Source organism: Leptodactylus fuscus, chromosome 8, assembly GCF_031893055.1.
Source record: "Leptodactylus fuscus isolate aLepFus1 chromosome 8, aLepFus1.hap2, whole genome shotgun sequence".
Taxonomy (NCBI): Eukaryota; Metazoa; Chordata; class Amphibia; order Anura; family Leptodactylidae; genus Leptodactylus; species Leptodactylus fuscus.
Window position 1 is genome coordinate 5,769,806 of NC_134272.1, and position 14,868 is coordinate 5,784,673.

At 47.8% G+C, this 14,868-nt stretch overlaps 1 protein-coding gene across 1 annotated transcript in view; it reads right to left on the reverse strand.

Moving 5' to 3' along the window:
- Positions 1-12,558, reverse strand: part of LOC142216963 (BTB/POZ domain-containing protein KCTD5-like) — a 33,663-nt gene extending 21,105 nt beyond the window's left edge. Inside the window, 3 exon segments of the mRNA XM_075285096.1 lie at positions 1,483-1,576; positions 3,269-3,377; positions 12,283-12,558. Of these exon segments, the coding sequence (XP_075141197.1) occupies positions 1,483-1,576; positions 3,269-3,377; positions 12,283-12,513 (434 nt within the window). The 5' untranslated portion in view covers positions 12,514-12,558.
- Positions 12,559-14,868: the final 2,310 nt, after the last annotated feature.

A 14,868-nucleotide genomic window follows, 5' to 3' on the forward strand; every position in this document is an offset into this window, starting at 1 on the left:
TACTTTTTGGACGGTTTTTTTTTTTCTTTTTTTAATATATAAAGAGGCAGCAAATTCACAGTTCACTTTGGAAGAGAACACATTGAAATATACAAGTCTGTATTTTGGGGAGGGATGCATTTCCCATACGTAGCCTGAACATTTCTTGCCAGAGAGTAGTCATGTAAATAACAGGAGAGCCCTGATCAAACCCGATGTCTATGAGGGAGCTCCAGATCACCCCTGCAAAACACTGGAGTTCAGGCAGGTTTAATTTTGCAAACCTCATATTGTCCTCAGGGGTGTGTAAGTGGCCTCTGGCTTTATTAACCCCGTCACCCATGCCTGTGTACTGGAGAGATGGGAGGGATAGCTGTTGGCTTGTTTAGGGGTCAGAAGCTTAAGGAATACCTCATGTCCTCTGACATTGGCAGATCTATCTATCTATCTATCTATCTATCTAATCATATTGATCATTAATACAGTGATTGTTTATCCCCCTCACTTCTGTTATGGCAGCCTGACTTCCCTAGGTAACATGGGGAGAGGTAAGACTTGGCACAATCCTGTCTTCTATGTCCTCTTTCAGCCCACAGCTCCCCCGGCACATCCTAATGATTATAGTAACACACGCGGGGTAGGATTTCACTTTTTTAAGCTCTCTCCCATTAAAGTCAGCCTGCAGAGATCACGTGTGAGCCTATCTGTTGACATACAGCCTTGTATGTGTCGCTGGCAGGAGGGGAACAATCCTGCTCAGGACTGACCCATATCCCCATCTGACCTTACACTTAAATACAAAAGTCACCGCAGCGGCTAAAATACCCCCCCCCTGCAATGTGCTTAATGTCGGCTGATCCTGGAGTAACAATTAGCCAAGGGTAAGCTAGTCCGAGGCCGGGGCTCGTTATCAAACACCTCACACAGGCACAGAGCTTTGCTTTAGAAATCTAAACCGCCGACCTCTCACATCTGGAAATCATGGCAGCGATTTTATCACTTTTTTATATTGCAGAGATGTAGATTTTGCTGCAGTTTTGGCAACAGAAGGAATGAGAAATATTTAGGAAGTTCTTATACTCCTCCCTTCTGCTCAAAGCACTCCAGGCTTTGGCTCAAAAAAACCACAGCAAATTCTGCAATGTCGGGCCTCAGCCTGGAAGGGTTTTTCCACCCGCAGAAAAGGCCGTCAGTATGTGATTGGGGGGTCTGACACCCAGACGCCACACAGATCAGTTGTTAGAGCGGCCTCCTGGTGTCAGAGCCAGCTAGTAATACATTATGGGGTTCAGAGGATCGGCAGCGCCGCTCGTGTCCACTATCAACAACAGCTGATCGGCGCTGGGTTTGGGTACTTGACTGATGGATCACATACTGATGATCTATCCCATGTACCACACAAGTCATCAGTATAAAAAAAAAAAAAAAAAAAAACCTCACTGTGTCTAGAAAATCCCTTTAATTAGAGGTAAAAGCAAATTGTAGAAAGCTGAGGAGCGACTTACCTGTGAGGTTTTACTGTCCCTTTCCCTTATTCTATCCTTTACCAGTTTAATTAATGATGTGATATTGTAGAATTCGGCTTCTTCCAGGACACCTGGCAAAGCGGGAAAAGAAAAGCCTTTATTAGCACGAATGGAAAAGGGAGAAAATTAAACAAGTTTTCCAAATTCTCAGTCACAAATTGTTGCTTCGTCTTTACAAGATTTTACGACTTACAGAACCCAGAGACGCGGCAGACGTTGTCTTCTTATGTTCTGAGGTGTGTTAGGACCGACCGTAAAATCCCAATAACCCCCTTCCCTGCCCCCACCACCCACCTACAGCCTCATTTATTGACTTCATAGAGGGCTATATAGGCAATTGAAGACTGCCAGTCCCTTGTGTGGACATTTGGTTGATGACGACTTGACATCTTGTTCGCTGTGACAAAGCATCAGGGCACTGGCAACAACCTACAGAATTTATGGCACAATGAGGACGGCAAATACAAACACTCGAAACGCAACGAATATTCCGTAAGTGATTTTATATCCCCGATGTCAACGAGCAGTGCTTAAGTGTGACCCATGGAGTCCGCAACTGGTTTGGAACGTGTGCAAGATGTCAGCGCCACGGGTGATGCAGAGTGTGACAGCAAATGGGTTAGGGACTAAGCACCTGCCATGATTGAGACCGCCCACTGGGCACTTACAGCTCATTTGCATACTGGATAAAAGTTGGTTGTCTTTCTAATTATTCCATGGTTCAAATGAAAGTCAGCAAATTTTGCAATGTTCCGGCAGAAGATTACTGTACGTTGCAGCAGGTTGGCTGCTAAATAAAAGGAACCATCAGCTCGCCACACGCCGACCGATGGAGATCTGCAGTGACGATTCAGGGTCACACCCTGCAGTGACCGCTCTGGCCATGGTGCATTCTAGAACAGCCATGAGATCTGTAACGTGAGGGCGGAGATGAAATCCTGATCCTGTTCCCGTGTAGTGATCACAGCAGGAAGCGACTGATCCTACACAATCCGGCTCCGCTGTCATCACGTCACATGAAGCCGTCACGCCTCGGGAAAGCTTCACAGTAAACAGGTTCTACCACTTCACTAAGACTCATTGGAAGTAATGGGAGTGAAGTCAGAGGCGCCCCTATTACCGTACCAAACTAGCCAGACCCCGGGGCCGGACAGCTTACTGCTCTGATCAGGAGCGGCCCTTTACACAGTATATACATGTAGCTACGCCCTGCAGGTCTGTCAGGTGTATGCCATTATAAGGTGATCTTGAGGATCTATGGTTCTGATCCAGCATGTCACCTAGATGGCTACGTACTCATATAGCGCCATTGTATTGCACAGCGGCTTACAGACAGTGTCGCACTACTGTCCCTGTCTTTGGAGTTGGGGGAGGAAAGCAGAGTACCCAGGAGGGGACACTTCAGCACTAGGATATTAATAACCAGTCCTCCTTAAGACGTGCCATCAAAATTAGAAATCCCAATACCCGGAGCCCTCACTGATCAGCTATTTGTGCAGCTCGCCCAATCTCTGCCAGCTCCACACCCTTTCCCAGACCAGTAACCTGTCCACCGGTCACATCGCCAGGCTGCAGTAATGTATTGCTTACTTGGATTATTTCTGACCTTGCATACGAGTGAATGGAGAGACGTGTACATGAGCAGTAACTTCTTCATCACCAGGGACCCCATTGTGGCCATCCTAGAGGTAGGTACCACGTGTATACTACACACGACACGCCATAAATAAGGTGCGGAGCTGACGTGTGGCGCTTGCACTCACCTTCTTCTGCCAGGTCTTTATTGATGACCAGTTTCCCGTGCCTCAAATAGTTCAATACTGGACCAAAGTATGTGGGGTCTCTGTCTATTAAGTAGGCGCCCGTTTCATCCTGGAAACAAACACACAAGACGTTAGCTCATTGGAAGGGACCTGGCACGGTTCCCATCAGCGGTAAGGTTACCTCTAACACCCATGTACAAAAGCAAAGATTTACATAACACAGAAGTATATTCAGACATGCAAATCACAAGATCCCAGGCAGGCCGAGGAGAAGAGCCTTCTGTGTAACGTGAATGGAAACAGAATTTGCAAGACGCTCACTGCGCCCGCACCGGTAGCTAATCCTATAGATAGGACGGCGTCCTATCAGGTTGTAATGCGGCTTCATTCCAGCCTTATAAAGGAGGTTATGGGTCGGACATCAGACGTCGCCTCCATCCATCTGACATCAGACAAAGCTCCTGTCCAAGCAAATGAAACGTTTCCCCCTTCTAGAACTAAAATGATTGATCAGTCCATGGAGGGATCACCTGGAACCCCCGCAGATCAGCTGTGGCACAATAACTGGTCACATGGTCTGTTTACAGCTCAGTACCATTCAAGAGAATGGGGCTGAGCTACAATAGCAAAATAATCTCTGTGCAAGTATGGCAGAGTCTGCGGCGCTCAGCAGGACCCCGTAGTTCTCACATTGATGACCTATTGTAAAGGCAGATACAAATTTTAGTTCTAAAATCCCCTTTTAATCTATGTACAAGAGTCACATACAGGGGCTCCTGGAGATGAAGGCTATAGTCACACAGCAGGGTCCCGCACACCCGATGGTAATGAGATTACATAGACGGCTCATACATGAGATTATGGAGGGAGCCGTGACCTCTGTCCATGACACGTGAAAACAACGGGTCATGTGACCGGATCCTATAAAGTCTGTGGGGTCACATGATGTCACTACAAATGGCAGGATCTGACCCCAACCCATAGAACCCCCAAGGTCATAACCTATAGATGGAACCCATCTGATACATTTCCACTCTAAGCTACAATTTGTCTACAAAGTTGCGATTTCTCCCTCGGCACGAAGCGGCCGATCCTCCATTAACCATAAAACCATTCTATAAAGAAGGCGCATCGAAGACTTCCCATAAATGCAGCGGGCGGCCGCACGACAGGATCTCATCTGCAAAAAGCAGACAAATCGCATGAATAATGTAAAGCCTCCGGAAATCTGGTCTGGCAACAAAACTCAATCTCTAGAGTAGAGATTCTCTATATACACCATGTAGACAAACCGTATACAGGTTAGGAGAAGTCTAGGGCTTGTATCTGTGCAGCTCCTAACTACACTGACTAGAACAGCGCCATCATTATTTATGGCTTGGTCTGGTATTGCATACATATAACAGTCTCTGCAAAAACCGCTATAGGCTGGGCTGAAGAACAAGTCAATTTAGTCATTACCAGGAGGGAGCGACAGAGGGATGGGCAGAATGGTCAATCAATGACTAAATCACCGTATCCCCTGAATGTAAAAATTCTGAGGTTCTTCTGTTACTCCTCCTGGAAATGTATGAATAAACTGACAACCGGGCGTGTCCCTGCACACAGACAGTCCAATCACATTTATAGACCTACTAAGACATTGATGACCAATCCTAAAGCCTGGGGGAGGGGGGGGGGGGGAATAGTTGGGGACACCCCTGTGACCCCCCCCCCCGATCTAGTATTGGTGACCCAACCTCAGGATAGATCAGTATTTTTAGTCCAGAGAACATGGTATAATCCAAGTACCAATTTCTCGGAGGAATAACAGAGGGACGGCACAGCAGTTATCTGATGGGTAATGCAAGTGTTTAGTACAGCAGACGAGTCAGGTCTTATCCAGAATTTATCTAAGCGCAGAGGATTCGGCACATGATCCGTTATCAATGGAAAGTCTGAACCGTCCAGCGGTGTCTCCGTGACATGTGACCTCTTATCTACGGGCTCCGGTATCTACTTCATGGGCTCTTCTCTTCTATATTTTATACAGATGACTTTCCATCTATGTTACCCCGCCAGATGCTTTCATGTCATTATTTTAATTTAGCGGCTGCGAACACCTTGCTGAGGGCATCTCCATAAGTGGCGGAGTCCCCAGACGCGGCGTCTCCCCTGGGGACCCCATGTACACAATAATGGCCGTGTTATGCATGTACAAGCCTTACAAACACCGCTCTCCTACACCAGCTGAGCCAGCGCCGGCCATGACACAAGGGTAGTCCATGTAATATGCAATATGGGAAGGAGGTGGGGGGAGGGGCAGCACCTCAATGTGCAGCAGTATAGGGGGCACATGGCACAGCTAGGACTCCTAATATCACGTCTGTTACTACACATCTATGGGGGACGCTCTAATAGATGCCCCAACCACATCCCAAAGCAGTGCGAGCCCTGTATAACGGATACAGACACCGCGGCCAATACTCATCACAAAGAAGATACTTTTTAGGCTTCAGGCCAGAACCCTTCCAAAGGCAAATCAATGGAGACAATTTGCCTTTCGCACAAAAGGAGGAGACCAAAATATACTCGTATTCAATCAGAGCGGCTCCTTCCAAATATATCTCCACGTCGGAAATATGCAAAGACGAGCGGCTGCTTTACATATCTAAATGAAGATTTCCCAATACAGGCAGACATTTCCATCCCCGAGATCCAGGTGTCTGAGCTCGTGACCATGGCGGACAACCTGAGACATCCGGAAGCCGATAACCAACCCCCCCTCCCCCCAGCTACAACGGCGCAGACTAAACCAAGGAAAACCAGCAATGGATGGAAACCAAGAAGATTTTAATACTGTGCAAAACTCATTTCTCACTCCACTGGTATCAGAGGCGCCCTGTATAGTCCTGGCACGATTAGAAATTCTCTAGGGCCGAGTCTTCACGGCCCGGAGCAGAGGTAAAGGCAAACAATTAAAGATAATAGACGGTTTCGTGCCACACTTGGGTCTTCGACAACAGATACACAGCTGTATGTTATGGTCCATACGACTGATGCAAACTCAGTCCCGGCTGTCACCGATCCCTAAGATGCTGCTGGTTCCAGTTATTAGAATCATTGTAAGAACACAAACCCTAAAATACAGTCACATCCACCATGGGAAACAGCTGAAAGGGATTCTACTATTAAAAACTTTTTTTTGTTGTAGATAAGACGTGGGAATAACCTTTAGAAAGTCTATTCATCTCTTACCTTTAGACGTGGTCTCCGCTGCGCCGTTCCATAGAAATACCGTTTTTTACCGGTATGCAAATGAGTTCTCTCACAGCGATGGGGGCGGGCCCCAGCACTCAAACGGCAATGAGGGCGTCCCCACTGCTGCCAGAGAAGTGTCTCCAGTGCCGCCTCCTTCGGCGTCCACAGCGTCATCTTCAATGTCTTCCAGCGCATGCTCCATAACTTCTAGGCCTTGGGCCGAGCAGGCTGCGCAGGCGCACAGGCCACGGGAAAATGGCAGCTTGCACAGTATTGTTAACGGCCATTTTCCCATGGCCTGTGCGCCTGCACAGTCTTCTCTGCTCAAGGCCTAGAAGTTACGAGCCTGCGCCAGAAGAAGACATTGAAGATGACGCTGCAGACGAAGGAGGCGGCGGCGCTGGAGACATTTCTCTGGCAGCGGTGGGGACGCCCTCATCGATGCGAGAGAACTCATTTGCATACCAGTAAAAACCGGAATTTCTAAGGAATGGCGCAGCGGAGACCACGTCTAAAGGTAAGAGACCAATAGATTTTCTAAAAAGCTATCCCGACGTCTTATCCACACACACACAAAAAAAAAAAAAAAAAAAAAAAAAAAAAAGGTTTTAATGGTAGAATCCCCTTAAGGGTCCCATTTCCAACCCGACCCATGGTTTGGACCCTAATGGAGACTTCTAGTAAGGCCATGACCTCCCTCATATCACTAGTGTACAACATTTAGGGAGTCACACGGGGCACCAGGACCTACATTGGGCTCTTGTGTAACTGGTTGATGATCCTAATCTAGACTGAATGGGGTTGAGTCATAAGGATAAGAGCTTATTCACACAGCTATGATTCACTCCTGTGAGGCCGTCAGACTGCATGGACTAGACCGACAACCTGCAGGACTATTACTGAATAGGGCCGTACACCCCGCACCATAGACGTCCTACTCTGGTCCATGTTCCCGATCACAACATGTGAATGTGACATGTTAGCACTACAGTGCCTCTATGTGAAATAGCTTTAACACTTTGTATCCTGCAGGTCCCCCAGGGTCTACACACTAGCAGATGCTTAGTAACCATATGGATGCTTACTGGACCATTAAAAGGATTGTCCAGGATTAGGAAACAGCATCTGCTTCGTCCCAAAAAAAGAAATAGTAGCACCCCCATCCACGGGAATGAGTGGGGCTGAGCCACAATACCAGACAACCTTTGGGGTGCAGTTTCTTAAACCCCAATATGGGCAAGTCTAACCTATATGGCAATGAAAGGAGCACCATAGACTGTCCAAACAGCCATTGCCCTGCCCTACACACAAGTGTAACCACAAAAACAGCATTTCCACGGGCGCGCTATAGCCCCGGAGCATTATGCACAGTAGAAATATTGATCAGGATGAATTATATATGTGCACTTTGTCTTACAAGCCATTAGCCTCTTAACACGGCTGTAGCATCTTCTAAGTATCTTATTCCCAGACTAGCCATCATGGAGGCCCTCGTCATCCTTACCTTGTAGATGGAGAGTCCGCCATGACATCCCTGCTTATATATATCACATAACTGACCCCTGCTTACTCCACAATCTGTTTAAGCAGAACACAAAGAATTATCACACGGTGAGTAAGTGCTTGAGAAAAACAAAAACCCCTCAAGTCAATGGACTGGCCGGAGAGTAATCATAGAAGTCACAGCCCTCACACTAGGAGTGATTGGTCTGGAGGAACCCTTTCAGCAGAAAGATGAGGGCTGCAAGGGCCGTATAAAGGGGGCTGCAAGGGCCGTATAAAGGGGGCTGCAAGGGCCGTATAAAGGGGGCTGCAAGGGCCGTATAAAGGGGGCTGCAAGGGCCGTATAAAGGGTTGTGTTCTCAAGAACCATTTCTCAGTGACGCCTGCGGTCCCCAGTGACAGCTGATGGCGGCCACAGATTAAGTGGTTGCCCCTAAATGAATGGCCATGCTACAGGTAGACCCATTCCTTGTTAGCTCTCCATTCAGAGTGCACATGATAGAGTCCTGTCCACACATGGATCGTATGTCCCAGAATGAACAACTTATCGCTTCATAGTCCATTGTGCCGTCCTGAGCTCCTGAATGGGCCCGGTCACTACAGTAAGCACTCGATCACACAACAGGATAGAGCGGCCGTTATATTCGAGGCCAGCACACAACCCCATGGATATAGATCAAGTCACATAGTACAGTCTGTGTGATCACTCCGAGAAAGACTTGAGTCTACGGCATGTTCTAGTGTAAGAGGATCTGTGAAACTGGTTACCATTTGCTGGACACTTACAAGAACTTTTTGTGGCCTGTTTGTGTAAATCTGCACTTCGGGGATCCTCAGCATTTCCTTGAAGGGCTCTAGGTCACCTGCTGGTCCCTCTTGACACAAATGACCCACAGCCCATCACTAGCCACAACAGTAGCTGGCCATAGCCATGGATTGAGTGGCCTTCCCTTTGTGCCAAGAGGACTAGAGCAGCAGGGGTAGCTGGCGGTGTCATGGCAGGAGAAGTAAGGAGACTGGTTCTGTAAGGACATAAATGGATTCTCCGTTCTGCTAAATCTGCTCCTGGTTTGGCTCAAACTACAAAAAAATAAATGCAGTTTTATTGCCAAGTCCGGCCTCAGCCTTAGGTGTAATAACACCCTCTAACATCATTGTCAGGGGTCACATTAAAGGATCCCTCTGACCTGCCCGCTCAGTGTAACACCAGGTTCGCCATCCTGCATCTCCAGATTATGAAGTTTCCAGAGCAGCCGAAGCTAAAGCCCTAAAGATACAGAGCGGGGTCAGGGGGAGGGGAGGAATGTGGGCCGCTACTGTAAGTGTGCACTACGCTAGTCATGTCTGGACAACGCCATAATAGTATCTGTTACACTTGCTGTATAGGCCCGTCTGACAGGTTTTTACAGGTGCATTACTATTAAGATGCTGCATCAGTTTTGCAGGTATCTAATTTACTGGAAAGGGGAGATTTTCTTACCAGAAGGGAGAAAAACAAACCATAATGACACATATGCACAAAACACAAAGTATACGGCCAAATGAGCCAGCTCTGGCATTACCAATAATCTCAGGCTGTCATTGGCCTGTGGGTGGCTGAGAGTCAATGCACGTGGCCATAGCACAATACCAAATTATGGTCAAACAGTTACTGGGCGGACCCCTGGGTGTATGAACATCAGAAAGCTATTCAGCCAGTCACTGAAAGACCCCCATATGGTCGGAGAGCGGCAAGTGGCCATTTACTGGGCTAGAACAGGACAAGAAGGTAGAAACCATCATAGCCCAGCAGCAACAAAAATGGGGCGGCAGGGGATAGTGAGGCGTGCACCAGGCTTATTTTTAACTTGCTTATCTTGCAAACTAGTTTTTAGCCCACAGCCCAACCACGAGCAGTATAGTGGCTACAGAGCGGACATGCTATACACATCTTCAACATGCCCGTTACCTAGTTGGCTGCACCAGACTCTGATAATAGCGTCTGATGCCTCCAGAGGGGTAGAGTTTACACATCTCATATTAATCCGAATCCGAGAAATAACCAAAAGTCAAAGCAATTAAATAATTCAGACCCTGACGTTTATATTTAACTGGAGACATCACCTTGGAAAAGTGCTGCAAAATGGGTAATAAAAAAAAAAAATAAAAAAATAAAAATCAATCTCTATATATATGCCCCAGTATGCAATAACATCTCGTTTGTGTTAGGAGACAGCTACAGCCAACCCCTGTACACAGAAGCATTAGGACTTAGAGTAAAGTTTGTGTTTTTGAAACCCCATTTGCTGCACCTATACAAATTTACAAGGTCTCAGACAACCCCTTTAGTCCTGACTTCTGGGAGGTGAACTGAAGATACTTTATTATCCAATCTGCATTACTGCCCAGACCTTGTGTATCTCAATAGTCTTGTTTGTTAGCTCCAACACCAAGGTGGTTATCAGCTTTCGGCTCAGTGTCAGCACGTCAAGGCTGCTGTGTGTAAGAGGCTTTGTTACACGAGTGAGGAGCGCAGGGGGCTCTGGGACAAGGCTTCTCCCACACCAGCCTCAGAGACAGGACTTGTACTCGCCATACAAGACTGAAAACGCTGGCAAAACAATGCACCGAGCTGCAAACAAGTAACAGTTACAATATGACAAGTGACTGACATGTTTACAGTTTGTGGATACAATGTAGACATATGTGGATATATTTACTGCTATACACAGTGTCAGATGGTATATTGCAAGGACATATGAGTAATAGAGGTTTAACTGCTAATCCTGAGATTGTAGGGGGCAGAATTGTGTTTTTGTACTGCACTCCCTTCTCTGACAGCAGCATACCACCGTATAAGAGAATGGAGCCCTAAGATAGTTCCTTTCAACAGTAGATAGCTAGGAGCAACCCCGTGCAGAGCAATAGATAGAACGCCTTCAGTCCCAGACGCGGGGACCCTGGCAGCCATCTCCTAAAGAGAACTCATTACTGTGATCGGAATAACCCTTTATATTCAGACTAATCCTCCTGTGCAAGAACGTGCGGCCCATTAGTAAGACAGCAGAGGCCATTCACCATAGTCAACACATTTCTGACCCAAGAAGGGGACATCTACCTGCTGCGGGATTAATGGCGGTCACTGAGCAAGGATTATTAGAAGGCACGAAATGGGCAAACCCCTGCCAGGCACAGCTTCATGCTCCTATCCATAGAGTACAAGGATGCAGAGTAACGTTATATCCCTGAACCCCGAAACCCAAGTGTCACATCCAAAGCAATAATAGATTAAGATACTAATAAAACTCATTTATTAACGATTTCCTTCTACAGATTACTAAGCAGCAGCGTTATCACCCTGGACAGATCACCAGTGGAGCTCACGTCTCATCTCTACCTGTCTATAATATATCTCCATGTCATATGTAACGCTACATAGGAAGGAGCTCCCCAAAACATGGAGGAGGAGTAATATTAGGGATCCCCACTGTAACATCTGGGTGGCATACAACATCATTATGGGTGCCCAGGAAAACAAAGCTCATCATCAGCAGTCCCATAAACTGACCCTCAATATGAGCAGACTGATCTATAAAATCCCAGCCCCCCACATCACATGATTGTTACATTAGAGGACACCAGATCAATGATGCCCACCAATGCCAGGCACCATCGCACCCTTTTTGGGGTGGTTAATACTTCTCCTACACACAATTGCAGGGATCCAAGTGCAATCATAAAAATGCAAGACCCTGTGAGAATTAACCCCCTCCATTCACATTTATTGGACTGTAGGGGGGTGGGGGGTGAATATGGAGCCTCCAAAACAACAAAAACGTTTGATAAACCTCCATTCAGTCAGGGATCCCCGGCCTCATGGCCACAGAGGGTCCCCGCTACCCTCCCCCATTAATCAGACACATTACATGGCTGGAGTGAGATGGAAAGCCCCTCTAAATGACACAGTCATGTGACCGGGGGGGTCGGAGCTTCTTGCCCCTGGCACAGCTTGGCACAAGCCCCTGTATCAGGCCCACACTGGTACTTGTAGTCCTCCAGCCTACCCCGGCCCGGCCCACACTGGTACTTGTAGTCCTCCAGCCCACCCCGGCCCGGCACACACTGGTACTTGTAGTCCTCCAGCCCACCCCGGCCCGGCCCACACTGGTACTTGTAGTCCTCCAGCCCACCCCGGCCCGGCACACACTGGTACTTGTAGTCCTCCAGCCCACCCCGGCCCGGCCCACACTGGTACTTGTAGTCCTCCATCCTTCCCCGGCCCGGGCACTCACCTTATCCGAGTCCAGGTCGGGGTCCGCCTGACATAACCGGTACAGAAAGGATTTGGGGTCCCTGCACAGAGTTTGTCGTGTGGTCAGAAAACACGTCCCCCCGACGTTGAGCCGGACCCACTTGGACACCCCGCCCGGTGTGCTGCCCCTCTCCCCCGGGCTCGTCACTGCCGCACACCGCCGGCACACCGACCCTGCGGAGCCGTTCAACTCGCAACTATTCTCCGCCATATCCGTCACCAGCCAGCCACTGACAGTCCCGGAAGTGTGCAAGCTTTAATACTTTCCCCCTCCTGCGGGCTGGGCGCCCTGTGACGACACACCGGAAGTGGAAGCGTCGTAATCATGGGGGACGGAATAAAGTGTTACACCGACCGGAAGTAAACACTGCACCCGGAATAAGGGGCACAATGGCACCAATAGGGTCACCCATACAACATCTAATGTGATTTGTGATGTGTTTGCACATCCTGGACCACAATGTACAATTACCTGCCATATGTATACACTAACATGGTCAAAAATTAGAAAATTAAATGAGTAATCACAAAGATCCCGTATTCAAGATAAGAGACATTCTGGAGCTCACCGTATTGTGTGTGATGTATTCTTCGGGGTGCGCCATCTTTGCCTTACGGACTTACGGAAGCGTAGAAACTGATATACAGGAATGAAGATAAATCGCCATCTCTCCGGTTTCTTTTAACCACTTAAGTACCGGCCAATTTGTGCTCCAGGACCAGACACATTTTCGGTTTTTTTGTATGTGCGGTTTTGAGGGCTGTAACATTTTTCTCGTATGTCTCAGTCAACTAATTTTTGCGTCTTTTTTCGGGGACACATAGGGCTTTATTTTTATGTTGTTTTTATTTTCGAATGTGTTTTCATTTTTTTTTATATCCGGGAAAATATAAACATAATAGGAGGGAAATTGTGTCTGGTTTTCAATTTTTTTTTTTTTTTATTTAATAACACAAAGTGTCACTGAAAAACTTTATAAAATAGTTGGTACTATTCCGTTATCGGGCCAGCAGCAGCGCAGTTCAGCAGCAGCTTTCGGGACAGCAGTTCAGCAGCGGGAATTACAATGACATCCGAGGACTGCTGGCCCGATGCTTGTGCCCAGTAACCAGTACATCGATGACCCCCCTCCCCCATCCTTCTCCTCCTGCCAGTGCTGCCCCCCAGCTCTCCTTACATCTTCCCCGTACCCTCTCCCCGCCACACGACTAGGCCTCACCTCAGCGCTAGTACCGAGACCGAAAGGAAAGACACCGGGGCTCAATCCAGGCCCTGACAAGAAACACGCCGACTATAGGAACGGTGAGCTACAGCGAGCCGGAGGGACAAACTTTCTGCAGCGTCCGGCGGCTATCTAGTAGCATTCATTGCTCAAGATTTACGGTGAGGCCTATTACAGGGAGAGGGTACGGGGCAGATGTAAGAAGAGCTGGGGGGCAGCACTGGAAGGAAGAGGAGGATGAGGGCATCGATCGATGTACTGCCTACTACACACAAGCACAGCCTCTATCATCGGGCCAGCATCGGCTTAGTCATGTGGCGGGGAGAGGGTACGGGGTAGATGTAAGGAGAGCTGGGGGGCAGCACTGGAAGGAGGAGGAGATGGAGGGGGGGTCATTGATGTACTGGCTACTGGGCACAAGCATCGGGCCAGCAGTCCTCGGATGTCATTGTAATTCCCGCTGCTGAACTGAACTGCTGTCCCGAAAGCTGGTGCTGAAATGCGCTGCTGCTGGCCCGATAACGGAATAGTACCAAATAGTTTTTGCTCTCCGTTACGGTAATTTTTATTTTGTATGGTGTCGTTGGGGGTGGGGCTATAACCTTTAATAACAGCGTTTTATTAGCGTATTATTATTATTTTTATTATTATTTAATTCACATTTTTTAAAAACTTTTTTATTAGATTTATTTTTTATTTTTTTCCAGATGGTGTCCCCATAAGGTGAAAAGAGACCTTTGGGGACATCTGATCACTTTTTTCTTTGTATTGGAGGCTGATTTCTCCTATAACTGGGGCTGGTACATTTAGCCTCCTGCACGCTGTATGCACAGTATACAGAGCTGATCTGGGGTCCTGTACACAGTATACAGAGCTGATCTGGGTCCTATAGGACCCAGCAGCTTTTGCAAGACTCTGCTCCCGGCGGATCACGTGACCTCCGGGTCAGAGGGCAGCCACATCATGGCGGCGCCTATAGCCGTGTATACAGCGTTCATTGAGCGCTGTATACACAGCGATCGAGATGGCAGGGAAGGGAATAAACCTTCCCTGCCATCTCTCTGGGAACTCCGGCTGAAGTTACAGCCGCTCCCAACTTCAGTAGCTGCACAATCTCCGTGCAGTTACTGTGTTCTGACTGGACGTACCGCTACATCCTGTCAGAACAAGGCAACTACTTCCCGGACGTTTATACTCTATGGGCGGTCCAGAAGTGGTTAAAAGAAAATGGAGAGATGCCGATTTATCTTCATTCCTGTATAATAGCAAAGATCTGCTAGTTTTATTTTTATTTACATATATTTTGAGGTACAAACTAATGCGATGACAGGAAGGGCAGCCAT